The sequence below is a fragment of the Nipponia nippon genome, unplaced genomic scaffold (assembly GCF_047370975.1).
Source record: "Nipponia nippon isolate SJK-2023a ecotype South Korea unplaced genomic scaffold, ASM4737097v1 scaffold_7, whole genome shotgun sequence".
Taxonomy (NCBI): Eukaryota; Metazoa; Chordata; class Aves; order Pelecaniformes; family Threskiornithidae; genus Nipponia; species Nipponia nippon.
This window is the reverse complement of record NW_028262391.1, coordinates 5,707,858-5,734,999: the sequence shown is the minus strand read 5'-3', so window position 1 is coordinate 5,734,999 and position 27,142 is coordinate 5,707,858. Positions and strand designations below refer to the sequence as shown.

Here is a 27,142-nt window from a genome sequence, read left to right as displayed (position 1 = left end):
AGAGGGAGCCAAGTTTACTGCTAGTATATGCTATGTGCTGAAATTAAGAAGAAAGGAATGTAGCAGGAGAAGCAAAATATACTATGTAAAACTGTTAATTTCTATTCTCCAAGGCGAAAGTCCCTTAGTGGTAAAATATATGATAAGGAGTAAAGTATACTAGGCCTATTATACTTTCTGCTATGCATCTCACCATATAAACTTGGCCATATTGAGACCCCCAATTTAAGAACACTCCATTAATACCCTCTTGCACATTACCTCTCAGCTTGGCAACGTAAAACTGCATTTGGAGACAGAAAATTCAATCTGCGGGCAAAGAATCTTATACTGAATAAAAATTAAAGAATAAAAAAAAAAATCCTAAAAAATAATAGCACAAGACCAGTTCTCTTTTATTCTGTTACTTCTTCATACTAATGAAAAAGCCAAAATCAAGGGATTTTTAAGAATTTTTATTGACAGTTTTACAAAACAATTCTTAATATATAATATCTTGAGCAGCACTCAAGACACCTCTTCGTCTGCTTCTTGGTTTTGTATGATAGGCAAAGATAGAAATTGCATTAAGTTCTTTGCATGTTCACTGTAACGCAAGAACCTGTTGCTTATCCTCCAGAATTTCTTCCTCATCATCCATTTGGCTTTCATCCCAGCCCCTTAAAAGAAACACACCACAGTGATTTTCAGCAGCTCAAATTCCTCAAGCTACCCTGCTTTAAGCTTTAGTGACATATGTTCACATATGTAGAACTAAAAGGCATGAAAATAGCTTTTTCTGTATATTTTGCAAGTATACATACATTACAAGCTACTGTATTCATTTTCCCCCTCAGTTTTTGTCACATACATTTTCACCTCTTAAACAAGTAGGAGGTAAATAACGTTGTCACTATTGTGCCTAAATAGAGAAATCCCACATCGTAGAACGGGTAAGCTAGGAAAGTGGGTCTCATTTATACTACCTGCACTATTTGCAAATATTGTTTAATTTTCTGCTGACCTGCAATTTCAGTATTATGAACATTAAAAAAAAAAAAAATCAATAAAATAAAAAAAAAACTTACACAAATCTCCGAATCAGCTATATTCACATAGCACATAGTTAACATCTCAGTGTCTCACTTATCCTTACTAGTTACGAGATCATAGTAAGAAACCAATGACAGACAGAACTTTGGGGAACTTGCTTGTTTCCAGTCACCTCCTTAGTCTCCAAGGCGATGTAACAGATATACCATAGACTGCGGTGAGTTAAATGTTATTGGCTCACCTGCTCACAACTGCTCTTTTTAAATGTTCCTTTCAACCAAAGAACCTAGATGATTTGTAATAGACTTACTTTATAAATCTCAGTGCTGTGTGTTAACAAAAGCTAATGCATTTAAAAAAAAACATAATCCCGAAATTTATAATTTGGAGTCTCAACGACAAAATATATCACTTAATCTGAGCTGCCTGAGAGTACTGGCTTAGAACATTAAGATGCAAAAGAGGTCATGCTGACATTTGTAATCAGCAGGTAAAGTACAATCAGAAAGTCAAGACTGTTTTTATTTCAGTTCTGGCAAGATGTTTGGCATATTGATGATTTTACAATATCATAAAAACATACTCAGCAAGTTTAACTTACCTGATAGTATCAACTCTGCTGTGGTCTTCTAGGTCCAGGTTTTTATGGCAATCTGTAGTATTTCCACATACCTTCTCTGAGTGTCTGCTGGAGGAGGTTACATCTTCTGAAGTGAAGCTGTAACATTTTTCAGGACCTGAAATATTTTAGGTCATTTCAGGAACAAATATAAACAAAAAAATGCAGTATCTACACTATCAATTTTAAACAATTTCACAGTATCAACAAAAACTTGCCCTTAAAAGTCTCAAAACAACTCTAGCTGATGAAGTATGTCACTACAAGCCCTTAAATAAATTATGACTTTTTATTATATGGTTCCCATATCATTAGAAGTAACAGACGGGGTTTGCTTCTAAGATGTATATGCCAGTACCATATGAAACTTTATATATAGGGCCCACTAATACCTATGCAACCTCAAAATACAGTAGCAAATGTAGAACTCAGGCAGCTCACTAATGGTAGTATTTAAACCGGAGTAACAGGATATATCCCACATCCACCAACACAAAAACACGGTCAACTGGGGTCACAGTCTATGCTTCTTATACAACACACATGCAAGTATGTTACTGTTTTCCCAGCTAGCCATAAATCTCTGCTATGAACTTATTTATAAGTGAAAAGTATTCCAAGAAAGTGGAACAAAAAGGGAGAGAAAGAACGGGACAGCTCAACAGTAACTTTCCTCCCTATTCTTCTCTGAGCATATTCAGCATGGATGTTCATTCTTCAAGCATTAACAAGAGAAATTCTTCCAAAAACACATGAGTTCTGATGAGTACGTATCAAAAAAGGAAGGACAGCTGTCCTGAAACGTGATATTTGGAAGCCTCAGAAGAGCTGTGTGAAAAAAAAAAAATATAGCAAAACCTAAGGTAAAAACATTTTAAAAGACAGAACATTCTGGGATCCAGGCTACTTTTGTTTACTGAAGACACATCATAGCCAGGACCTGCCAATATAAGAGCACCATAGCAACTCAGAAGGGAGGGACCATGGTACAGCCTAAGAGATGCAGTCCATCAAGACTGCTTATGGCACAAAGTGCCTTAGGCTCTTGACCTGTTTCCTTACTGAGACTGGAACAGAAGCATCCCAAACATTTTTTTTCCTGTATTCAAAGAAAACCAGAACTCACTCGTTCTGTTCAACCATAACCAACTGACCTTGCCCGCCTGCCACCTCCACCACCCTCAAAAAACAAGGAGATGGGTTTAAAAAGACAGAGGAAAGGGGGGTGAGTCAAACCCAAAATGAGAGGTCTATTGTGCCTTATTAGTGGCAGTTCTCGTCAGGACAGATTTATAAAATTCCCTGTCCATCTCTTCCCCTTCTTGCTACCCTTGCATCAAATCGCATCTAGCTTCTAACAAACACCTGGGTGGTCATTATTAAACACCCAAGGAAGGGATACCTATTTAAAATAAATTTATGATCTGAAGTAATACCTAGGACATCCTGCAGATTTTTGCAACAAAATGCAAGGGATAAAAAACTTAAGACAGTTGCGTGAAACAGTTTGCTTCTACTAAATTAAGGGTAGGTTAAAGTATGATCAAATGGAAATAAATCGCTGTTCAACCACAAAAGACTCTTGCATCATCAAATGGTTTAGTACATTTTTGCATCAAAATCGGTTAGATCTGAGAAGGCAAGTGAAATAGCTACTTGTTTTCACTATGTCACTTTTAAAGCATCAGGAAAAAAAAAGGAGTATTGCCACTTACCTGTATAACTTTGTAATTCTTTTTCCAGAGTGAGTAGGGCTTCTTGGTCAGCTACATATTCCCAAAGATACTCATCTTGTTTAGTTACATCAAGGCACTTGTGTTTTGATATCTCAGTATTAACTCTAAACTTATGCAGAGGTGAACTCTTTGGTCTTGGTTGTGTGTGTGTTGAACAATTTTTAGTCAGTTTACAGTGTAGCATATTTGCTGACCAAGGTCTTCTAGAATCATTCCCTGAAATAACAGAAAAGGTCACAACTTCTAATAATTCAAGATTTCACACATAAAGAGAATTTTATCTCAGCTCATTAATGACATTCATTGTAGTTAAAATTAGGAATTGATCTGAACAGATTATTAATTTTGCTTAAGATTGTGAATTAATAAATGTTAATAAAGAGTTTACAATTATATTGGGATGTAGCACCTCATACTTCAAGGGTATCTTTCAGAAAAAAAAAAATATTTAAATATTATGTACAATGGCACAAATTTTGGGGCAGCGGAGAGACCGAGAATGTGTGTAGAAAGCTTAAAACTTTGGTTCTGTCTTTTTTTAATTTAAGGCAACATGAATAAAATATAGACACTTTCAAATATTTCTCTGGGATTCGAAATTGACAGTTTCATTTTCTGCACATAGCGTTTTTAAAATTAAAATGCCAAACTGGTTGCTTAAGATGAGAGAAATAACATAAGGTACATTCCTTGAGATGGAGACAGTTGAAATTGAGAAAAGTTACTAAAAAGTGCAGATGCAGTTATACATTACTTGTTTCCTTGATTCTTATGGTGCATGTAATAAGACTTATTTCAGTAGCATGAAGAAATCTTCTATTAGATCAAAACCATATTGTACTAGATGCTGCAAAACACACAGTAATACATAATCTTGTTCTAGACAATTTATTAAATAAATATTCAAGCTAAGACGGGAGTAATAGGGAAGAGGCAGGAGCAGAAACTAAACATAATAAAAAGAACTATTAGTGACAGCTGGAAAGAGATAATTTGTAACTCAAAACCCCATTCTTATGAAAACAATGCCATGTATATGAGCCATTATACCCAAAACACAAATACATAGATGAAGATATAAAAATGACCTGCATTCAACAGAATCATCACAGACAGTGCTTCTACTTTTTACATAAGAAAAATTAACTTGTTAAAGTAGGACCTCAACGCTGTTGCTATCCTTACCTGGGTATGACCTCCACGCTGCCATCAGGGGAGAAATTCTATTTTGAGTCTCCAAAACACCGAAAGGTCTATTCAACTGACTTTCTAAGACACCTTGAACTACAGAGTCATCAGCGTATTCACTTAAGCTCCTTTCACTAACCCACTTTCCATCTCCTGAAATTAAAAAGTATTAGAGAAAGTTATTTGCAGGTTTTGTGTTAATATGCATTTACCGTTACTATATTTGCTGCATTTAATGTGTGTGATTTAAAGAAGTCATGCAACAAATTTTCTACACATAATGTAAAAAAAAAAAAAAATATATATATAACACACCAACAAGCTTAAATTCAAGTGATATACTTGATAAAATTAATATTCATGCTCACCAATCATTTCACATGTTGTTTCGTATACACCATTAAAAGCATTGTTTTGTGATGCATACTATGCACAAAGAAAAGCAGAAATTCCTACTGGAACTAAGTTCTCAGGGGATATAAAGAAACATATAAATCTATGGCACTATATTGATGTAATTTACCTCAAGGTAGTACATTTATTTTATCCTTCTACAGCACCAGTTGTTTGTGTTGGCACGACTGTTACCCCGAACTGACTTCTAAAAGCAAGCTAGATCCAAGTTACATGAAGAGAAGGATGTCTTACAGTAACAGTGATAAATACGTATATTGCTTCAGGATTTTATCCATACATCATTACCTGGAAACAGGATACTACTGTCCATAGGGCTAGAGTCAGCACACAGCGAAGAGCGTGCTTCAAGCATTACTTGTTTAGGGTTTACACCTACAACAAAGAAACCTTCAAGCCCCCAATATCGTGTAGAAACAGATTTCTGTCTTTTGGCTACATCCTGTAACTTGAATAAACCACAAAAATATTAGAAACAGGAAAAGAAACAGGAAACTTTGTAAGTTGCCCTTGCAAGCTTATATTAATAAAATGCTCATTTCATAAAACTTGGAATGATTCCGATAGCCTGGTGTAACAGATATTCCTAAGGCTGATGGTTTTGCATGATATATGCTTTAAAACCCTGTAAACTTCCATTGCTACTGTTGTAAGAGTTCAAGTCTACCACTGATTGAGTGTGGACATGCAAAGCAGTTTTTCTTTGTTTTCACTTCTCTCTGTGTACATCAGCTAAAGTAATACTATTTAGCAATGACTCCAAATCTAACGTCCCAATCTCCTCCATGATTTTTTTCTTTCAATTTGATATTCAGCAAGAGAACATTTGAATACTTGAAGTTAGATAAGAGTATCTACAATTTTTGGCATTCAACCAACAGGTGAAGTAACCTTGATACTAACAGGGGAAGAGCCGCCTTCTCCCCCACACCTCGGTGATTTGTTTTGTTTTGTTTTGTTTTGTCTGAGACTAGTCTATCCTTTCTTTTGCTTTTTTTAAACATCAAGAGAAAACTGACAATACAAATTGGAAAGTACAGATGCCTTCATCCCTACAGATGAAATATGGTAGGCAGTGACAATCCTCTGATTAAAACTATAGTCTCGATTGCCTGGGGGTGGCGGTCTGGAGGATAATGGGGAAAAGTGGTACAATATTTCATGGTAACCATACAACTATCACTATCTCTCAGCTGATTCAGCAACATGGTATGTTGCCTCATGCGAAACTAGGAAAGTACACTAAACATAGTTTATCATGTATTTAGCAATCAAAGATAAAATATTTTACCACTGAAGACTTTGTAATTACAGGCAAAACGAAATCCTGGCTATTGCAGACACTGTTCATTTCTTGTGACTCTTGACTGGTTTTCTGCAGTTGTGTCTCAAGGAGATATTTGTTGCTTGTTAGTTCAGTAGGGTTAGAAATCTTCTCAGGTAGTTTACAGGAGCTAAGTGATCTTCTCATAGTCTTTAGTTTAATATGCTCCTTTTGCACTGCATTTCTTTCAAGATTGCAGAAAACCGTTTTTTCTACAAGAGTACAAAAAAATAATGAAAACAGGAATTATTTTTTTTAAATGGAAATGAATATGACTCATAACCTGCAAGTCTACTTTATTTTCTTCATGAACTTAAATATGAAACCTCCACTGAAGTTATCCCTAAGGCATAAAACTACAAATAAGAACAGTTAACTTTCATCAGCTTCCTGTCTGATATCCAGAGATGCCAACAACTAGACTTACCAGGTAGTAGTACCAGTTCTGTACCTAATGCATGTTCCTGTACATCACTGTCTATGAAAATATTAGATCTTGAAAATAATCTTAACACATTTCCAACTACTTCTTCATGCTAATGTAATTTTTTACATTTAGAATGCTATAATCTAACCAGTTCCAGCATAAGAACAGCAATAGTAGCAATTTCATAAAATTTCCTTAAAAGTAGAACAATGGTTTGAAATACATACTATCAGGCTGCAAATGATTCTGCAAGCTGTTTTTCTTTGTTTATACAAGACGTAGCCTTTTTATTTTTCATCCTGTGCCCAAAGAAGCACATAAGTCACATCTCATTAGTCAGCTCTTGTTTGCTTTTTCACATTTGACGACTTAAATAAGCAGTTTCTTGAACTAAGCACAAAGAAAACAAGTGCTAGGTTCTGAAGTGCTGGAGCAATTGTTTGGTATTTGCAAGGAGAGGAAATTAAGTACCCTTACATTCCAACTTATTTCTTAATATTAAAAAAATGACAATATATTTCACATAGTTTTAGGACACAGAGTAAGATCTTTGGGAACCCTTAAGAGTGCCACAAAATAAAGCTGCCAGACTTTCATGGTGATTTCACTGACACGCAACAGGCACTGGAATATTTATACACAAATGATGATCTTTCATACAGAACAGGTAATCATTTATACAGTTTCTCAACCTATCTATATAAAAGCATTTTTCTACATAAAAAGGACACATGCCATACATTACATCTAATACAGTACAGACATTAAATCTAATACAGTACAGATACACCGAGGGATTTATAAGATCACTTCATCTGCTTTATAATCAGTTTGTTTTCAGTATACAACTCATATTGGGGCAGTCTCTCCCTCAAATATGAGCTCACAACTGTGAGAGTACTGTCACAGCAGATACCTATCATTTCAAAATAGTTTGTGCAGCCCATCAAATTGTGGTCAAGGGACCCGCATAGCTCAGGGAATGGTACATATTTTAACGGTCTTTAATTATTTTTTTCAGACAACCATGGTAGTTGACTACCACATCCTATATGAGAATGATAAAACCATATACACTTCTGTAAATTGTACAAATAACTTTCAAAATTTACCTTCAGAAAGTTCTTTAGAAGAAACGGGATTTCTGTCAAGAGGAAAAGGTAAAAAATACTGAGTGTCAGCTGCGGAAGTTACATGACAAGATGACTTTCTCACGATGCCTACAGTTTCTCTTGGCAAAAAGTTTGGTACTGTGTTGTTCTGATCTGCAACTGCTGAACCACTTTTAAACAGAGGATGGTGGAAAGACCAGAAGAACACAATATAACAAAACCAGATCACATCTCATCATAAATAAATTTTGGGAGATCAGAAGAATTGCACATGTATCATTAATTATTAGGAATCTTAGTTTTGCCTGGAATTACAAGATTAGTTGAGTGAGAGTACCTTTAAAGTACACAACACTGACCAATTACAGACTGTCTGTATGCTAGTCTCTGCTCCTACTGAGATAAGAGCATACAAAAAAGAAATTCTACCTGTAATTCAGGACATGCACATATAAAGAAACGTATCTTACATGGTTTAATATTAGAGTGATCAAGCAAACGAAATAAATTTCAAAGTGGTGCCTCTCTAGTTACAGGCAATTAATATACCTCGGAGGCTCACTGACAAAGTTGAAGACGCAAACTTACTATTCACTAACTTTAACGGTAAACATGTCCTATGCCTGTTAACTGCCAAACTGTTCTCAGACTGTCTTATAAACTAATCACCAGATCATTAGATCATTCAAATGAAAACTTTCAAGGACAAAAACCAGCAATCACAGACAAGATCTTGGAAAAAATGTAAAAGGAAGGGAAAGCAGTAACTAAGTGTCGTGATACTGGCACAGTCTATGTCTTGCACCAAGGATGAAAAGATGCATATCTTAACCATGCCTTAAAACAATTTACAATCAAGGATTCTCCCCTTTCATATCAAGTATGACTGTCTGCAAATAAAAGCACCATTTTTTTAGGAATGTAACTAAATCAGAAGAGAGGATTATTCCCTTTTCTCTTCCAAATAATCTCTGCATTGCTGATACCTTCCATACTGCTTCAGCGGTTCGGTTTTTCCTTGCTTATTCACTCTCATAGCCCCAGCTTCCATCACCAAAAAGTTAGATGATTCTTCCAAGTCCTTGCCATAAGACTAATTAAAAAACAAAACCAAAAACCCCATATTCAGCAATAGATTAAAATTCAAAAAAACCCTCATTAACTCAAGTGATTTTATTTCTGTGTAATTTCTATATAGTAAGGGTCCCTGGACACAACAGGAAAAAATTACAGGGAACCTTTAGAAAGATAAATTTTCCACATTTGTATGGAAAAGATAAACAATACACCAATATTTTTTTTAATTAGAAATTATTTAACTGTTGCTACTTTAAAGATTTACCAGATCAAGATTTAAACAAATCACTTCAGATCACTGTGGAGATTCATGAAGTCCTTTATTACATACTTACATCATCAAGGAACTCAATTTTCAAAGAGGACTCTGCACTTTCAGAAGTAGTGTTAGGTACCTCCTCTCTAAAAACAGATGTCCAGTATCTCTTCACTTCTTCAACTACGAAATATAATTAATAGGATGCATTTCATTTGTTCCTGTTCAAGACACACTTATAAAAATGCAAACTTTTTATTATGAAGTACCATAAATTTCTCCTTTCATTATTGGTACTTTAAGCAGAAACTGCTTAAGTATGTAACTGCTCAGCAATCATAGCAAAAAAAAATCCCAAGAAAAAGTATTTAATAGTTAGATTCAATAAACAGAAATCTATTACACCTGTTAGGTCATCGACATCATCATCATCATCTCCTTCTCCCCCTCCTCCAGTCACAGCCTGATGTACACTCAGTGTTTGCACAGGCCTTAAATCTTTAATGCAACTACCAGAAATTTGATCAACAAGAGTTCTAAAAAAGGAAAAGAAAACAACCTTAAAAAGTCATCTTTTTTTATACATAATATCACAGTCATTAAAGAAAACCAACCCAAAACACCACACTACTTACTGCAGCAGTGTTAACTGCTGCTGAAAAGCAGCAACTCTTCCTAATTTCATTGAGATGACCTCGCACCTCAGGGACTAACAAAATGATTCTGTGATGTTTCTAAAAGTATCCTGAAGATCATACTTCCTTTTCTCTAGAAAACTCCTGTAGCAAATGCCCCAAAATCAAGCAACCAAGTATCATTACCAGTCTTCAAATTCTACAATAAACTGATAGCAAAGAGAATCCCTCCAAATACTACCGCTGCGGTAATTGTGAAATATTAAGTCATCAAGTCTGGTTATAATGGTTATTTTATTAAAACAAAGCACCCTGTATACAGTCACCTTCACTCTTGATAATATATCTAATATTTAAAAAGTTACAATGGAATTTTTGTTAATGCTTTTAAGTATTTCTGACTTCTTTCATTAGTACCAATACCTTCTGTATTTCTTAAGCAAGAGTTTCTCCATGTAGCTCAGGCCATCCTTCTTGAATTCAATTTGGATAGGTTCCTTCATAACAGCAAGATTGGTCTGTACCTCACAAATTCCCACAGATTCTATTAGAATTATTTAGAATAAAAAAATTCATACAGATATTCAGATTTATAAACTTGCTATTTAACTACATTTTTTTGAATAAATGTACATTAGTAGTCTATGCCTAGCTAAGTCTTTGCGTAATTCCAAAATTTAAGTGGCCAGCAGTATTATATTTACACAACACAGTCAGCAGTGGGGGTAGCCAGTAAAGACTCATTTATTCCAGCTTCTCACATAAAGGAAGATTACCACATTGGGGGCGGGGCAGGGGGGATCATGACTCCACAGATAAAAATCCCACTATATCACAGGAAAGAAGAAGAAAGAAAAAAAAAAAAGATAAAAAAAGGAATCGGTATAATATTTTTTGTACAAAAATACACAAAGAATGAACGCTATCCACGGACTACAGGAAAGACTAGCTTGCACAAATCCAATCAGACAAAAGTTGGGTTGGTTTGGTTTGGTTTTGGTTTGGTTTTGTTTTGTTTTTTCTTCATATTTTTCCATGCATACTTCAACTGATTGCATTTTTTCACTTGCACAAAGAAATTTTAAGAGCCTGTGGAAGGGAAGCTGAAAACGTACTTTGATTCAACATACAATATCCTGAGGCATACACATTCCTTGCCTCAGTTAAAAGCTGTGACTTTACGCGTGAGCACTACAGTTCATATTAAAGTCTCACGTGAGAAACAATGCCATAGAAAAGTACAGGGACACAAGCTAAACAATCATGCCAATGCCACAGTTTATTACAAGAATTGGGGTAAACACTAATCTGCACGTTATTAAAAAAAACTTCAGAGGTTGTTGTTAATTTATAAAGGAACATAAGAGAGAAAACTTAAGAAGAAACATTCACTATTCTGACAGAACATCTACCTTCACTAATGAAAAATCTGCTAACTCACCAAAATGGCTCCTAATGTTTTTAAAATGCAATTAAAACAGAAAAAAATCATACCTGATAGGACCTCGCTGGCACGCAGTTGTTCTCTGTGATCACGATTACCTTTTCTCCATTGAAGCAAAGCTTCCCGAAAAGACTTTGCAGATTCCTCCTCATTAAATATACCATTTAGTAATAATCCTTTGTCCTGATTTTCAAGGCCCGTACAGGTTGATTCTGAGGAGAGTTCCTAAATCAGTGCCAGAGCATAATTAATACAGCACTTCTGTGATAATCTTTTTCCCAGTTACATGCAATAGCAACAATATTTTTAGTATCAGCTATGGAAATACAGCACCCTGTTTTCTGGGCTTAGTCTAGCTACCCTGATAATCAAGATCACTAGAATTTTTACGTAGTCTTGCCCACAACTAAATTGCAATGTTCTATCAAGAGCAAAATAAAAAAAAAAGTTTGTATAGGCACACACAGAAAACCCATTTAACTTAAATGCTTTTAGTAGGCAGAAAGCAATAGCCACAGATAGCCCACACCCTATGTATAGGATGGATATTATGCTCACAGACATGAACAGGGGTCAATGGGCTGTGCGAGTCTGATAGCCTGATTCCTCACTTGGCACACTGCGGAAAAACCTAAGGCTACTCTACCTAAGATATCCTAAACAAGAAGAATTTTTTTTTTCCAAACTGTACACTACCTCAGCACTGCCTGCTGACACTAGAAGAGACGAAAACTTGTCCGACGTAACCTGATGCTTGCTATTTACTTTCTTCTGGTCATGATTAATTTTCGATTCATTCAGATTTACTTTGCTGATGAAGTGATCAACAACTTCCAATCTTCCAACATGTATATCGGCTTCTGTCTGTTAACGAAACATTATGAAATCATTAATTTATTATAAACATACTCAAACATTCCACCAAACAGCATATTAAAAGCAGGCAGGTAACCACATATTGAAGAGTAATGGTGAAGCAAGCACATCATAATTTCAATAATCGATAGTGTGCAAATGTGTCAGCAAAAACTCCATAATCTGAATATTCCATTAGGTACTACACAGGAAAGACTAAGTGAGGCGTTTTATGCAACACATATCATTTAAACAAATTTATGAGCTATGCACTTTATTAATGAAGTTCTGCTTACTGAAGCTTTTCAGTAGAAAGAAGCACACCTGTAGAGGTCAACAAGAGGAAAATGTTCATTTAAAGAACTAACTGGAATGCCCGTTCACAGACAAAAAATGGTCCAGGTAAGTCCAAAGTATAAAGAACTAGATGAGTTTGACTGAAAATAGCTACAGAAGGAGAATAACAGTTTTACTTACACTGGGACTTTACTGATTTGCAACCTTCATTAGAACAAAGAAAATTACAGTGGAAATGTAATATGAAGGTTTTTATTGTCAACTCCTGAATGATTACGAAGGAAAACCAAAAAATATTGTATGTTCATCCTTTCCCTATGTGCCCTCCCTATGCACAGAGACCAGAAGGAAAGATCCTTTGCCTATAAAATCCTCAAGTAAGGAACACATTCTTACCACAAAAACAGAAGAGCAGTAAAGGTACAGGCAGAAAGTGTAATCAGAAAGAGTCAAATCAGTCAAGCAGCCGTTGCAAAACTAGAATATACTCACATCTCCTCCTTTCCACCTACTCTACACTATAATCGATCCAGCGACTTTGAAGCACGCTAGATGGTACTTGTGACGTGCTGGTGAGTACGCATGGGGACCACCTACTTCAAACAGCGGTTATATTTTCCTTTTGCAGTCTTCTTCTGATTCTTATACTGCAATGAAGGATGAATAGGGTTCAAAGTTTACTGTATGAACATGCGTGCTTTGTCTTTTTCCTCAAACCTAATAGTCCATAATCATGCATAATTGATAGCCATTCTTTTTTCCCCCCTGACATCACCAACATGTTGCTAACGCATGGAGATCACAGAAGCATATATTCAAAGAGAAAGAGGGGCATTTCTCTCTGTAATTGCCTTTCTCCTTGGCTCATTCTGTTTCCTATGGCACAGGCACTCAAAGTACATCACTAACGATTGTTTTGATTTCTTTTCACCACATGAACAAAATAATCTTAACATTACAGTAGAATTCAGCAGAAGTCACATTTCTTTGAAGGAGATAATTTCAGTGATGTAGCTTCATACACCTGCTCTCTTCGAGCAAGCATACTTGCGTTATGTATGGTTCCTTCTGGTACTCTGGCACACGGTACATAACAGGAGGTCAATACTTGAAAGGCTCACCCTGCTGTGTTATTTGTATAAACAACATCTACACCTTCATCGAGATTTTGCTCAATTGCTTCAAAATACTTAAGCAAGAATTGCAAAACTGATTTTAGAGAATACTTGCAAAGCTTATTTGTTTTGGCCTCATGTTAAACTTCCCAGCAGCTGAACTCAGATGCTGATTTTCTCCTACTTTGATGCCTAACAAACATAGGCATCTCTCTCTGCACCCTTTTGTTAGCTCCTTTTATTAAGAGAGGAAATTTCTAATTAGTTTCAGAGAAGGACTGGAGAGAATAAGGAAGAAGACGACAAGTAAAAGGTGGAGAAGGGGGAAGAATCAAGACAACTTAAGGTGGAATTCTCCTGATGGAGATGGAGTGATCACAGCGCTCCATGATTCTCAGTTTAAATCCTTGTGTTCTTCCAATGAACTGCTCTATGGCCTTTAATCCCCACAATAAATTCCAACATCTCAATCCAGTTTGCTTACCACCAAAAATGAGATAAGTGGCTTATCCCTTTAAAAAAAAAAAAAAATATCTCTCTCTCTCTCTCTGAAAGAGAATGCATTACCAATGTCAAGATTTATCATTGTTATTTTACTATTGTTACCACCCAATTTTCAGTTCTAGGTTTAAAAGATCTGCTACAGTCTATTAAAAAAAAAAAAAAAGCTAAACAGTCTGCGTTTAGATGGGTGTGGTGAAATATTTTTATATCTATGCAAAACAGCTCATGCAAAAACTTTTTTATCAACTACATAATTCAGGATAACACATCATCCCAAAATGATGATTTATTGCTGGCTTTTTGTTACTCACAGGATGGTGTATCCTTCTGTAACTGCCTTAAATTCTCACCTGAAGTTTTTCTATCAAATGATATAATCTTTCTACTAACATACTATAAGCAAGGATCATTTCAACAAAGATGTATTTATCAGACCAATAGCTTTCACAATTTACTGCAGTACTGAAAGGATTATATTTCTAGGAAGAAAGAATGAGATAATAAAATAAATTTTAGCAGCATAACAGAATGATATATCCAGTGACATCATCGAAAAGTAAACTTTTCCTTCAGGAAAACCTCATATGGTAGAACTGAAACAGTTAAATCAACTTACAGTTAATCAAGACCCTGTCTTCCTTTTCTATATTTATGTTAGCTTGCAGTTTCACAATAAAGTAACTTTGACTCTTTGTAATCATAACAATGACATATCAATCCAAACATTTTTTTCATAAAAGGTTCCTCACATGGCTTCTCTTTGATTCATTAAGTCCAGCTATAAAACAGCTATCATTAACGTAGGAATGAAAGAAAATGAAAACAAGCGTAATAATATACATTTGAAAAGGTATTAAAAAAAGCAAATTATGGCATTTACCAAATCAAATTTGAAATGACCCTAGGAAAACAAAAACAGTGTTTTTGTCCAAAAGATAAAATCCAAAATGCATGTACAATTTGGTCCAAAAAAAGAGTTGTTACAACCCATTTATGAAATGCAATCAAACATAACGCATGAGAAACTTAAGTTTGTTACAATTAAGTGTTATACAATAATTCTAGGAAGGATCTTTACTACCCTAATTATAAAGTTATAAAATTTTTATTGTTTCATAACAGATATGCGACAAAGTTGTATGTTAGAAACTGAATATTACTGAGCTGAATAATAAAACTACACACAACTTAAGTCTCCACTGTACTGTATAACATTTTACTTTCATCACAGTTTATTCCTTTGTGAGTAGAATCCAAGTATGAAAGAATCAGGAATGCTGAAAGTGGCATCTGACAGAACAGATATAATCATAAGTAGGAAATCGGAATTTCAAGCTTACTATATTTACATTACAAGTAACATAGACTGTTAAATATACTCACAAGGGTATGTAATTGTCTTTGATGAATGAACAAACACCTTTGGCCATTTTTAGTATTTACAATTTTTTTTTTCTAAAATGCTTGACATCCAATAATTTGGAAAAGTCTCGAACAATATACTAATAACAATATTTCAAAGAGCCTGGATAAAAATCTCCTGACCCAGCAATTTGTTACATGTTTCTAACCACTTAACACTACCATTGATTCAATTTAACTCTATTTTCCATGAGGCGTGCATAACTATAAAATCCATCAAGGCACAAGAAAAGACAGCATGATTTTTTTTTTTTTTCTCAAGATGTATTGCAATAAAACAGCTATGCTATTTGCTTCTATGAAAACTTCTTTTTTTAACTGAAAAACTTTCTACTGAGTAAGAAAGCCACATGTGCTAGGTTACAAAGGGATTACTTTCACACTAAGCAGTGTTAAAACAACGCCTAGTTATCCACCAGCGTTGCCCTAATCTTACAAGTGTTATTCACGACCTGCAAGACTTTCTGGGATCGGGAATGAAGTGATCGGAAGCATAGCTCCACCTGAATTGGAGGGGGTGGAGGTTAATAAAAAAGCAACTCGCAGACCAATCCATCATGAAAGTAACGATTGCTAGCCCCCCGTTACTGCAAGCGTCTGAGCAGAAGATGCGGAAGAGCCGCTGCTTCAGAAACACGGGGAGAAGCAGCGGCGGCAGGGGCAGGGCCGGCTCCCCGGGGCAGGGCCGGCTCCCCGGGGCAGGGCCGGCTCCCCGGGGCAGGGCCGGCTCCCGCAGTAGCGCAGCGCCGCCTGGCGGCGCGCCCCGGCCAAGCAGCCGCCGCCGCGGCGCCCCCGCGGCCCGGGCAGGGGCAAGGCCGCCGCCTCCCGCCGGGGAAGGCGCAGGCCCGCAGGCTGCGGCCACACCGGGGGCTCCGCACCTCCACCAGAGCGGCTTCGGCACAGCTAGGGACTGGCCCGTGCCAAAATACGGATTTACAGCGCAGATGGGACTGCGCGTTAAAAGGCCGCAGGAAAAAACACGCCCTTTGCGCTGCTGGGGTTGTTCGGCTGCGCTGCCCAGACAGGGTGTCAATTCTTAGGTGAGCACTAATGAAATGAAGGGGGAAAACAAAATTTAAAAAAAAAAAAAAAAAAAAAAATCAAAGAAATGAAGGAGGGAGAATCCCCGGTGGCTTTGATGCCAGGGAATCTTAACAGAAATGTAAAATCCACAGGTATTTTTTTCCTAAGGAAAACCATTAAAAAGACACACACAAATAAAATCTCTCTTCCTTTTGATTTGAGTGTTAGCAGCTCCAGCTGCTTTAATTTGCTGTAAAAGCAATACAAACACATCATGACATGTATTACAGGGCAGAGGGGAGGGGGGCATCTTTTTAAGAGAGGTGCTGCTTTTTTAGAATTAAAATGTTATTTTCTTATTCAACAATGGAACTACTCTATTTGCACAAGTTACTTCAAAAATGGATTAGTATGGGGCTACATCATATTTTAGAGGCTAGGTTTCCTATTTATACTTGCTAAAAGGCAAAATCTCTTTATTAAATATAAATCACCTCATCCTTGATAACAGTAATTTCCACTCTAACACAGCCCGCAAGTACCAGCTCAGAAAGCAGGCAGAATTAAGACGTGCCCTGGTGCTTATCAGAGTATTCAAAATGACAAAATATTCACGGACCACTCAATTTCGCCCTATTTGCCTGCAACCATACATCTTATTTTAATCATATGGTAGTGTTCTCTAGTTAAGTACGAGGTCAGTCGTCTTCACTCACATTCACATACTGGGCAAATTAATAAAAATACAGCTTAAAGAAACTCCCTGTTAAAGAACTGATAACAGTTCTGATAACAGAATCACTTAATCTATTTCCTTGCCATTCCGGGAGATCAGCATATAAAACCTCCTTTTACCTTATGCACAGTAAGTACTTACCACAGCGAGAAATCCTAAAATTACAGTGGATATCACCAATATATTTTGGGAAATGGGTGAAAAAACACTATTACTTTAATTTCAATTCCAGCAAGACATTTAAATAAAGTAGGATCAAATTAATCTCAAACACGTAAGTAATTTTTTCCTCTTTTTAAGTTGCTGCACATCTAATAGTCAGTATGGCATCTCAAGCTGACCATCTTAGAGAAGTCTTATTTTCCCCAGCAGAACGAACGGCAAAAATAAGGTATTAAAAATCTTCAATTCACCAGAAAAGCTAAGGCTAAAAGTTCAAATGAGCTCCTTGACTTTATCATTTCAAAATAGCAATACTGCCATCAAAATGATTCCTTTTTACGGAAGGGGCGGAGGCAGCTAGTGCGATGACATCCGTGGACTGCCGTAATACAACTGCGTTGTGCAGAAAGGCTAACGTACAGAGAGCTAACGTAGTGTTTAGACCTGCACCTGTGTTTCAGGCACGCACATATGTATTTCCGTATATAGGTCTCCTCATGAAGGGTCCTGGAAGTGAATTCCAGGTCAGGCAGCTTGTCTGTGCAGACCACACGCAGCTTACAAATCATTTTACAACATAGTATACTATCTAATACATGTCTAGGTGCTGCCACAAAGCTACTATATATACACACATTATATTCTGTTGCCACAGAGTAATTTTTAAACCATTTACTTACCAGCAGCGCACTCTTAATTTCACGTAGTCCACATGCTATCCCTTTCACTCCCGATTTTTCATGAGCTACAGCATTTGCCATGTCATGCTTAAATGGTTCTTTAACTGGCTCTGGGGGGGGAAAGAAAAAAAATAATCAAACCCAAACCCAGTATTCCCGTCTCTGATGTCTTTATTGCTTAATTGCAGCAACCTCCAAGAATCAGATACTCTACCAGAAGTTTGTTAACTAAATAAAAACTTACAAAGATGTCTTTACCTTGAATCTGTTCTTTGAGTATTTGCAGCTTCACTTTTCCTGAAGAAACCTATATGGAAGAATATTTACATATATATATGTACACACACACGTACACACGCACATATGTATCATTCATTATGATACTAATGAAAATGAATAAAAGCATAACTTTTATAGAATTAAAATTTTACTGTTTCTAGGAAAATAGCTAAGCTTGTATTTAAAGAGAAAACTCCATGTATTGTCCGTGACAGCCGTTAAGCCTGTGACCCGTCTCCCAGTTCATGAAACGACGCTGTCCTTGTTTGCCCAGCCAGGGACGTAGCAGTGTTTCCACAAGCACAGACCTGCACAACTTGCACAACCGTAGTGACTTCAGCTCAAATGTCAACCAGTGAAGCCTACTGCACGTGTACCTACCTATAGTTTGGTGGTGGTGGGAGAGGTGTTAGTTTGTTTTGCTTCTGCTTCTCCTCATTACTCTTCCATGATCTAGCACCCCAGTAACTAATCATTTTCAACATTTTTGCCCCTCAGTTTTTCCCTGCAAACAGTCCACACTGCACCCTCACTTCCCCACACACACTCGTATGCATTTGCAGACATTTTGCTGTTTTGAAAATTCTGCCCCATGCATCTTCTCCTTAGCCATCACAGCTGAAATCTGAAGTCTCTGAAGCACTAACAGCTCTGAGTTACTTGTATCAGAGAAGGGGAAAGAGAAAGAGGTGGGCTACAGAAAACCTTTTCGTTCTGATCCTCTCTTCTACTCATGGGCAAGTAGGCAATTTTATTGAAACTGAGTGGGTTGGCTAAGGCCTTCACACCAAACTGCTGCTGCTTCAGAAGACTTCAAATCGCAGCTGCAATGGCTTAGTCCGAAGTTGCCACTGCCATTGTCTGTTTTTCTCTTCAGACTTAAATAAGCTTTATTTCAGCCAGTTTCAAATGGTCTCTCTTAATTAACAGCTCTCATTTCAACATAGCATAGTTAGCATGGCTTCCAGAAAAAATAACTGCAAGAGAAAACTCTCCTTTTATGTCCCATTCAGTCCAATTTGCATGCCTCTCCAGACACATCAATGTCCGCTAAAGGAAAGAGGAAGTTTCTCTGAGTTGAATTAGTTTGGATTTGGGGATCCCCTACAGATTTTTCGTACTAATTCATGGAAGAAGTAAAGAATATAAGCTGTTATCGCAACTGGTATTTTAACAGTGCTCGTGAACATTGTTTGATGACAGATACACCTAATGCAGCTTCCATGATGTATAAAGCCTCAAGGACAAGAACCTAAGCTATTAAAATGATGAATTTATTTCACCAGAGAATGAAATATTAAGACTAGGTTATTACAGTTGGAAGCGATAACACTCCCTACAAGGTCCAGTCTTCAGCTACTTGCAAATTTGACCAACTTTTACCATTCCCATACATCTGCCTTATCCTTAATATTTTTTGAGAGTTTAAGCAAAACTGCCCTAGTCATTTCCAAAAGGAAGTAAGGGGAAAATACCCCATTGGGTACATATTAAAAAGAATACAAATTTTTCAATGACTTAACAGGAAAGTTCTACACCCCTCCTTTTAGGTCTGAGCAAGGATGTCACAGAACAAAAGTCAGAAGCATTCAGTTTCAGTCCAAGAGAACGGACTGAGTCCAGTCCTTGTCCAAGAGAATGCTTCAAAGATCTGTTTAACCCATGCTTGACCAACTAGCATCAGTCCTCAGAGGATGACTGTAGGACTTTCCCAGCTACTGTGGACCAAATGGCAAGTTGGGTTCTCAGTCTCCTTCTGTACTTACTGAAAAAAATCCAGAAGCATCATAAGAAAGATTATAGGACATGCAGAAGTGGGGAAGAAAAGAAAAAAAGAAAAAAAAAAAAAAGAGAATGAACTACAGAGTCATATGGGAGTCCTACTGTGAATGTAGAGGCCATTACACAGTGACCGAGTTAAAGGAAAAACTTTAACTGTAGTACTTCTTAATGGGGTGTGCCTTTTTCATAGCTTTTATCTATGAAGATAGAGAACTTGGACTCAAAACTTCACATGAAGCCTTATATTTCCGATTCATAATGGACATTAGACAAGGCCTAATTAATTTGAAAGACAGGCTCCCGATGACTTCCATCTACCAAATTAGACCCTTATAATATTAAATCTGTAGAAGCAATGATATTTTGCTATCTATTGCAATTAAAAAAAACCCAACAGACCACCAAACAGAACTTGATGTTCCTCCAGCTCAAAGGGTAACATAAGCTTGGCATGGAAAAATAAACAATGAGAAATTTTACTCAGAAGGTGCTTAACCTTTTTGTTTTTACAGTATTTAGAATTCCCATGTTCTGTAGCATAAATGTTCTAAATCTTATTTTGTTTTAAATAGCTTTACCTGCAAATATACTGATAGCTTACTACCTTATTATAGTTTTCTTTGCTTTGTGACAAAACGCGGGCTTGAACGGTCATTAGTCCTGCCTGTCCAGATTTCCAGTGATAAGCACTTGATTTCCTATGAACCAAGAGCAAGAAAGAACTTACAAATTATGTCTTCTGTAAGCAAAAGAAGCATAAAAGTTTTCCTTCAGGTTTTTAAATAAGAACAGAGTATCGCAAAAATAAAGTACTTGTCTACAGGATCATCAATTCCCCAAAACACAAACACCTCCCTTCCATTGAAACCTGCTTCACATCTACTTTAATAGCAGTAAAAACATCAAATTGCTAAGAAAGTACTTATTTTTAGACCAAATTAGTCTAAAGTTTCTAAATGTAAGAAAATCGCATCAATTCTCTAAGGTTGGCGTTAGAAGAACAAATATGTAACAGAAGCACACTTTAGACAAGTCTTCATTGTCCCAACTTACTCTAGGGCATTCAGCCAGCACAGCTAAAATGCTGCATCTTTTAACAAGCCAAGAACACATACCTACAATTAAGATTTCAGCGAATATCAGTTTAGATATTGAGTACTATGAGGAGCATGGTAGATAGTGGGGAAGAATTTAAGGCTAAGGGAGATTAAACAGTGATTTTCAGCTTTAGCACACTGCATAATACACTATATCATGGTGTTTAGCAAATATTCAAATGACTGATCTACTTTGTTTCACAGAAAACCAAACATAGTGCAAAACAAACTAAAGTATACAAAACAAGGGGTAAGGAAAATGTGTAGGAGGGAAGAGGGATGATCTTCCCACCAGCGTTGCAAATGCCAATGATTCCTGTCATTTAACTCACCGTAACAACACTATCAGGGTTTGCAGGTACAAGGGCATGAGAACAATACAAGAACAACTGCATGAGAACAATATGGGGAAAAAAGTGCCACGCACTATCTGAAAAAAGTGCCGCTGGCTCAACAGCTCGAGCAAAAGTTTACAGAGCTGCAAACAGCAGGCCCTTAGCATTACCAAGACTGAGGCACTAAGGTATCCAAGGCACTTGTATCTCCAGGGACAAAATACGTCAGGCAGAAGTACAAAGAAATGGAAGCAGATGTTGCAGAGATTTGCTAACATTCAGAGTGAGCCAGTAACAGAGCCGAGATTGAAACTTCCACCCTAGCACTTGCTTCATTACATTATGCTTATTTTCCAAGCCATGTTTCCATCACACAGAAAATGTCTTTCTGAGAAGCTACACAGATGCATGCAAAACAGGATCAAAGCAATATTAAGAACACTATCCTCTTCAGAAACATCAGAAATAAGACTGAAATAGTGCAAGAGAAACTATTTTCTGTCTCCTGCTTTAAAACGAAGGTGACAAATCCAATCGGACAGAGGAAAAAGGGAGAAGAAGGAATAAATGAGCAAAAGGGATCTCTGCTTCTGAAGGAATATCCCTGCCAGGAAGGATTTGTTTGTTTACCTCTAAAAAAAAAAAAAAAGAAAAAAAATCAAAATTTCACATGGGAGTTTAAAAATAAGAAAGTCATAGGGTAGAAAGTTTATCATTGAGAAGATTGGGGAGAGGAGACTGAACACTATTGTGAATAAGTCCAGACTTTGCAAGAGATCCCATCTCGGGCAGGGGAAGGTGTGGAAGGAGCATCTCATTGGATTCCTTTTTTTGAAACAGAAATTTAACTTACTTTCTCTCTTCTTTTTCTCTGCTCATGTTTGATTGTAGTTGCCGTAATTTCTTCTCCATCTCTTTGTTTTCTGTTTCTAACTGCACTTTCTCCAACTGCAATTCTCTGACAGTTCTGGAGAAGTTAAAGTAGTAAAATATTCATTAGAAGTTACGTGAAAGACAGTAAGGTCTTTAAAATAAAAAGTAAGTTTAAAGCAGTCAGAAAAAAATAAAAAAAAAAAATTGTCATTAAAGGCACGTCACTCCCAGCAAGAGTGAAAACAGTTCTGGAAAATTTAGGGCAGGTCAGGTGCAAACTCCTTGGACCCAAGAATCTCTCATTACAGAGGGGTATGCCAACAGCGATATGGCTATTCCAATATAAGCTTTAGAGTCGCCAACATAAAACTGATACAATTGTGTCTGTATTCAGAAATGTTTGTTGCTTAATTATGATAAAATAAACTATCCCAGTGAATCTTTTAGTGTTGTTTGTTTACAAAGTATATATGTTAGATATACAGAATTACAAGACCTATAACTTACTCATTAAAGCCTAAGAAAAGAAAGGCTTAAGGACAAAAGTGTAGCGAAAATACCAGAAAAGAAACACGTCACCTTGCTCTTACACAAATAAGCTGTTCTACTTAATGTTGCATTAAAACTTATTAAAAATAATGAAAAAACATCTCTATCACAATCAGATAAAATGCACTTACTTTGCTTTTAATCTCACCGAGGTTCCAGTTTTTGAGCCTGGGAGTATTACAAAATCACTGATGTTCATGATTCCCAGTATAATCTCTTCTAAAAAAGAGAATTTCAATTATCTACAGTTAGCAACTTGTTGAAATGGGAATTCGATTGAAATTAAAACAGTAAAAATTTGTTGCAAATCTAAAAATATTAGCGTAAAGGAGAGAAATGGAGCACAGAGCTTGTTCATATGAAGCATCAATAAAATCCTAGAGAAACTCTAAATTAAATTTAACTGAAAGAAAAACTTTTTATTACATTTATGATACCAGGGAAAAGATTTATTTGTCTGTTTCATTTGGGCAATTCCCTAAAGCTCAATGAAAGCAGTTTAATGTTAAATAAAACACAGCTTTCTTGAACCAGACCCATAGAAAGCACAGAGAAGGAGAAAATTGTATCAGTGGCTATGAAGTCAAACCATCTCAACTGATTTGAAAAGATAACTGTCTTCTGTCATATACAAATTGATAGAAAACAATACGGTAACCTGCAGAGCAGAGTTATTCCCTACTCTTCAAGACAATGGTATTTTAAAGAATTTTTTTCCCCGGGTTGTAAAATACTCTTCCAACAAGCAAGTTCATACAGCACAGAGTCCAAACTGAAGCTTAACATCCATACCCTCCCTACGCTAGAATGTTTGCAGTTTAACTAGTACAGACTAAGCAGGCTGCTGGCAGAAACATGCCAATGCTCGATGTCAAGCACAGTGCCAAAGCTGCACATTTACTTGTGCTGCTGGGATGCATATGGAAAAGAAAAAAAACACTTTATAGACCAGACTTACAGCTGACAGGACGTTTGGAAACTGTTCTTCAACTGTTGGCTATCAGATTCCAGGTGCAAGTAGGACGTAACTGAAATGATGCAGAGAAGCTTAGTATTTGAAATACATCAAATATATAACTGAGCTCAAGAGCAAAAGCTCAGCTGCCTTTTTGCACATAAACTTGAAAATGACCATTAACACAGTTAAAATGTGTCCAAATAATGCTTCTGTCCATGAGGAGAAACATGTGTCAATGGCACATTAAAAACAGTTAAAATATCTGGTGCCACAGAACCTAAAAGCCATGACATTTTAGTGCTGACAGAAATGTCAGATGTACGCACAAAAAAAAAGTTTCTTACTGTACCAGAAAAATCAAGCACTCCATTCTTTCTTATCATTTCAAAACAATTATTCTTTTATCACATTCTAAGATAAAACAAGATTCTTTTAACTTTGAATAGAAGAAGGTTCTTCTATTGGCAAACGCGTGCTAGCAGGACTAGCACATTCAGACAGGCAGGGATAACGCACTGGGTTTGATGTAGCCTAAAGACTACCTAATAATAAAAACAGAGATAAATGACTGAAGCCAGCTTACCAAGGTCTGGGAGGGAAAGCAGGGGGTTTTTTTAATAAACTTTAACATATTCCACTGGAAGCAAATATTTAAAGACGCAACTTAAAAGTTGCGATAGTATCACAGATACAACCATCTACAAAGTTTTGGGAATACAGTAATACCGGGTGGAAAAACAAAAGCATCAGGTTACAGATAACAGGGGATACAGATAGACAGAAGGTGATCAAAAACCTGAATTGTTCTGAGAAAATACATTAATTCATTTAATAGCTATTAGAGCCTAATTCTATTTTTTACAAGAACAGCTGGTAAACACCAAGACTGTAACATTCAAAGTTAAACACACACCATTTGGGGAAATATGCACCCTTAGCTTGTAAGACATCCTTAAGTACCCATGAGACGGGCTGTCGGGACTGCTAGGGAAGTCCACCAAAGGCAAGCATGAACGTGGCAAACCCAAACTCCTCAGAAACAAACTCCCTACTTGGAAACAGACTTGTAATTTAAATACAGACTAAAGTTTGCTTTTTCTGTGTGCTTTTTGTTTACTTACGAATCCTTTTCTCTTTCTAATATGTAAGACAAATTTCCAGTGAGGCAGAGTAAAGCAACTCATCAACATAAACAAATCAAGTGTTAATTACCCACATCCTTTCTGCCTGCTCTTCTACACACACTAGTGCTCAAATTTCATCATTCTAGCAGATTCCTCTGTGCTGCTAATGGATATATATAGCACAACAGAACAAAACAAAAAATGGTGCTTCTGCTAAATGAAATTTAAGCCAATTTAATTTTAAAGTCTGCACAGCTAAATGAACACAAATCCCATATACCCTATATCTCAGCTTAGTTCCAATTTCTTCCTAATCGATTTAAAGATAGCTTTATAACTTAAAGACAGCTGAAGATGGGTGCCGTTTATTTCAAACTACAAGAGTTTAACTAGAGCAGACTGAATTCCAACAGCTTTCTCACATCAATAAACCCATAAAATCCAAAGGGATACCACCGTATATGTAATAGCTCACATCCAATTATCATAACCATGAACACGGATTTCATGCTAGACTGAGTCCTATCCACTTACCAATAATTCAAACTAAATTATTTCCTTTGAAGAGAAATTCTTAGTATAACGAAGAATTTGTCTAGCATTGCTCTCCACCCATTTGCTGTTAATTATACCAACTGAGACTTCTGGGCCTTCCAAACAATGCCCTTTAACATTTCACTAATGGGTTAAAAAAAGAAAAAGGAAAAAAACATTACATTACCCCCACCCAAAAAAAACCACATGAACTTTGATTGCCTTGTAAATCTGCTCCTAACAGCTAGTCTAAATCCAGCAGTCAGGTATGCTAATGTAATCTCAGTCTCTCGGGATAAACTCATATTCTCCGTGCCCCAATATCTGTGACATCAACCATTTCAAACTTCACTTTCTATTTTTAAACAAATTATCCATTTCTATGTTTAATGTCATACAACATGCATAAAATAACACCATGAAACTCAAACAGCTAAATTATACTTCCCCTAAATTATTTTCTCATACTTAGCAATTTTGTCACACATTGGAAAGATGTATTGTCTCAATGACTCTGACAAGTCATCTTCATTGTTTAACCAAAAACTATGATTTCAACTACATTTTAAGTAACTTCCAACACGAAAGACACTAGCAGAATGGTCTGTCTCTCCATACTCAAAAAACAAAAAACCAAAAAAACCAAAAACCCACCAAAAAACCACATTACCAAGTATGTTTCATGAGGTAAATGCCTTATCATCTGCATTATATAGCTACAGCAATTGCCCTGTGAACTCCTGCAGAAGCACTGCCCAGAAGTAAGCAGAGCAAATGAAGAAGCAGGTGGGGATAAGAACAGGTGAATAAATGGAGGAAAGTCAGTACTTGCCTTTAATACTGCTATGAAACGCTAGTCTCTGCTAAGCAAGGCTTACAGACTTCAATCAGTCCAGATGACAGCTCTAGGAAAACACAGAACAAAGCACAAAGCAGACAAAAAGTATAAAAAAACCCTGCTATCAAAGCAGTGGGCTTTTGTTTTGTTACCGGTGGCTCTGTTTTTCAAGAAGCCTGATGGAAGGTAGGAAGGACAGGGAAGAAGGGAACTGCCTAGAACTGTAACCTAAAACCAGAAAGCCGGGGTGGGGGGGTAAAGAGAAAAGTGTAGAGGACGAATACAAATTCAAACTGTAAGGGCGGGTGGCGAGGGCATTCCCAGGCAGAATCCGGGAATAATTTGCCCCCAAATATTCTCTCAGCCTTTCGGCACCGGCCTCGCGGCGGGCAGCAGCTCCCGGGGAAGGAGGCGCTTGCTCGGGCGGGAGCCTCTGTCCCTGAGGGGATCCCTCCCCGGCGGGGCCGCGGCCGCGTCGCCCACACCCCCCGTCTCCCCGACACAGGCTTGGGCCTCCGTCCCCGGCTCCCGCCGGACCCAGCGTCCCGCCGGGCGCCGCCGCGGGCTCGCTGCACGGCTCACCCCCGCGGGGGATGGCTCCGGTGCCGGGGTCGCTCCGGTACCGCCACGGCCCCGCTCCCGCTCCCCCTCAGAGCTGCCACCGCCGCGCGCCGTTGCCATGGCAGCAGCGGCGCGCTGCGTCAGTGGCGGGCGG

At 37.2% G+C, this 27,142-nt stretch overlaps 1 protein-coding gene across 3 annotated transcripts; it reads right to left on the bottom strand.

Moving 5' to 3' along the window:
* Positions 1-436: 436 nt before the first annotated feature.
* On the bottom strand, positions 437-27,142 carry ZBBX (zinc finger B-box domain containing). Of its 3 annotated transcripts, none has more exons than XM_087739998.1 (21): positions 27,010-27,142; positions 26,422-26,494; positions 23,932-24,001; positions 23,105-23,192; positions 22,405-22,518; positions 20,724-20,817; positions 18,317-18,365; positions 18,059-18,168; positions 11,961-12,128; positions 11,315-11,489; positions 10,244-10,364; positions 9,591-9,721; positions 9,265-9,368; positions 8,839-8,945; positions 7,853-7,884; positions 6,281-6,525; positions 5,278-5,437; positions 4,573-4,728; positions 3,367-3,603; positions 1,634-1,769; positions 437-659 (listed from the first exon to the last, which is right to left on the bottom strand). In XM_087739998.1, the coding sequence occupies exons 4-21, from the start codon at positions 23,170-23,172 to the stop codon at positions 584-586; spliced, it is 2,283 nt and encodes a 760-aa protein (XP_087596124.1). In that variant the 5' UTR covers positions 23,173-23,192; positions 23,932-24,001; positions 26,422-26,494; positions 27,010-27,142; the 3' UTR covers positions 437-583. The 3 variants fall into 3 exon arrangements, with proteins under 3 accessions (XP_087596124.1, XP_087596125.1, XP_087596126.1); XM_087739999.1 differs by lacking the exon at positions 27,010-27,142 and adding an exon at positions 26,580-26,620; XM_087740000.1 differs by lacking the exons at positions 26,422-26,494; positions 27,010-27,142 and adding an exon at positions 26,260-26,330.

What these genes read in the sequence shown, in the direction of transcription:
- ZBBX (XM_087739998.1), bottom strand. Translation starts at nt 23,172, where the DNA reads ATGAACATCAGTGATTTTGTAATACTCCCAGGCTCAAAAACTGGAACC. An exon ending in ACTCAAAGAACAGATTCAAG is followed by an intron (nt 18,169 to 18,316) that starts GTAAAGACATCT and finishes TTCCCCCCCCAG; the next exon opens with AGCCAGTTAAAGAACCATTT. An exon ending in TTCTAAAGAACTTTCTGAAG is followed by an intron (nt 6,526 to 7,852) that starts GTAAATTTTGAA and finishes GTACTCTTGTAG; the next exon opens with AAAAAACGGTTTTCTGCAAT.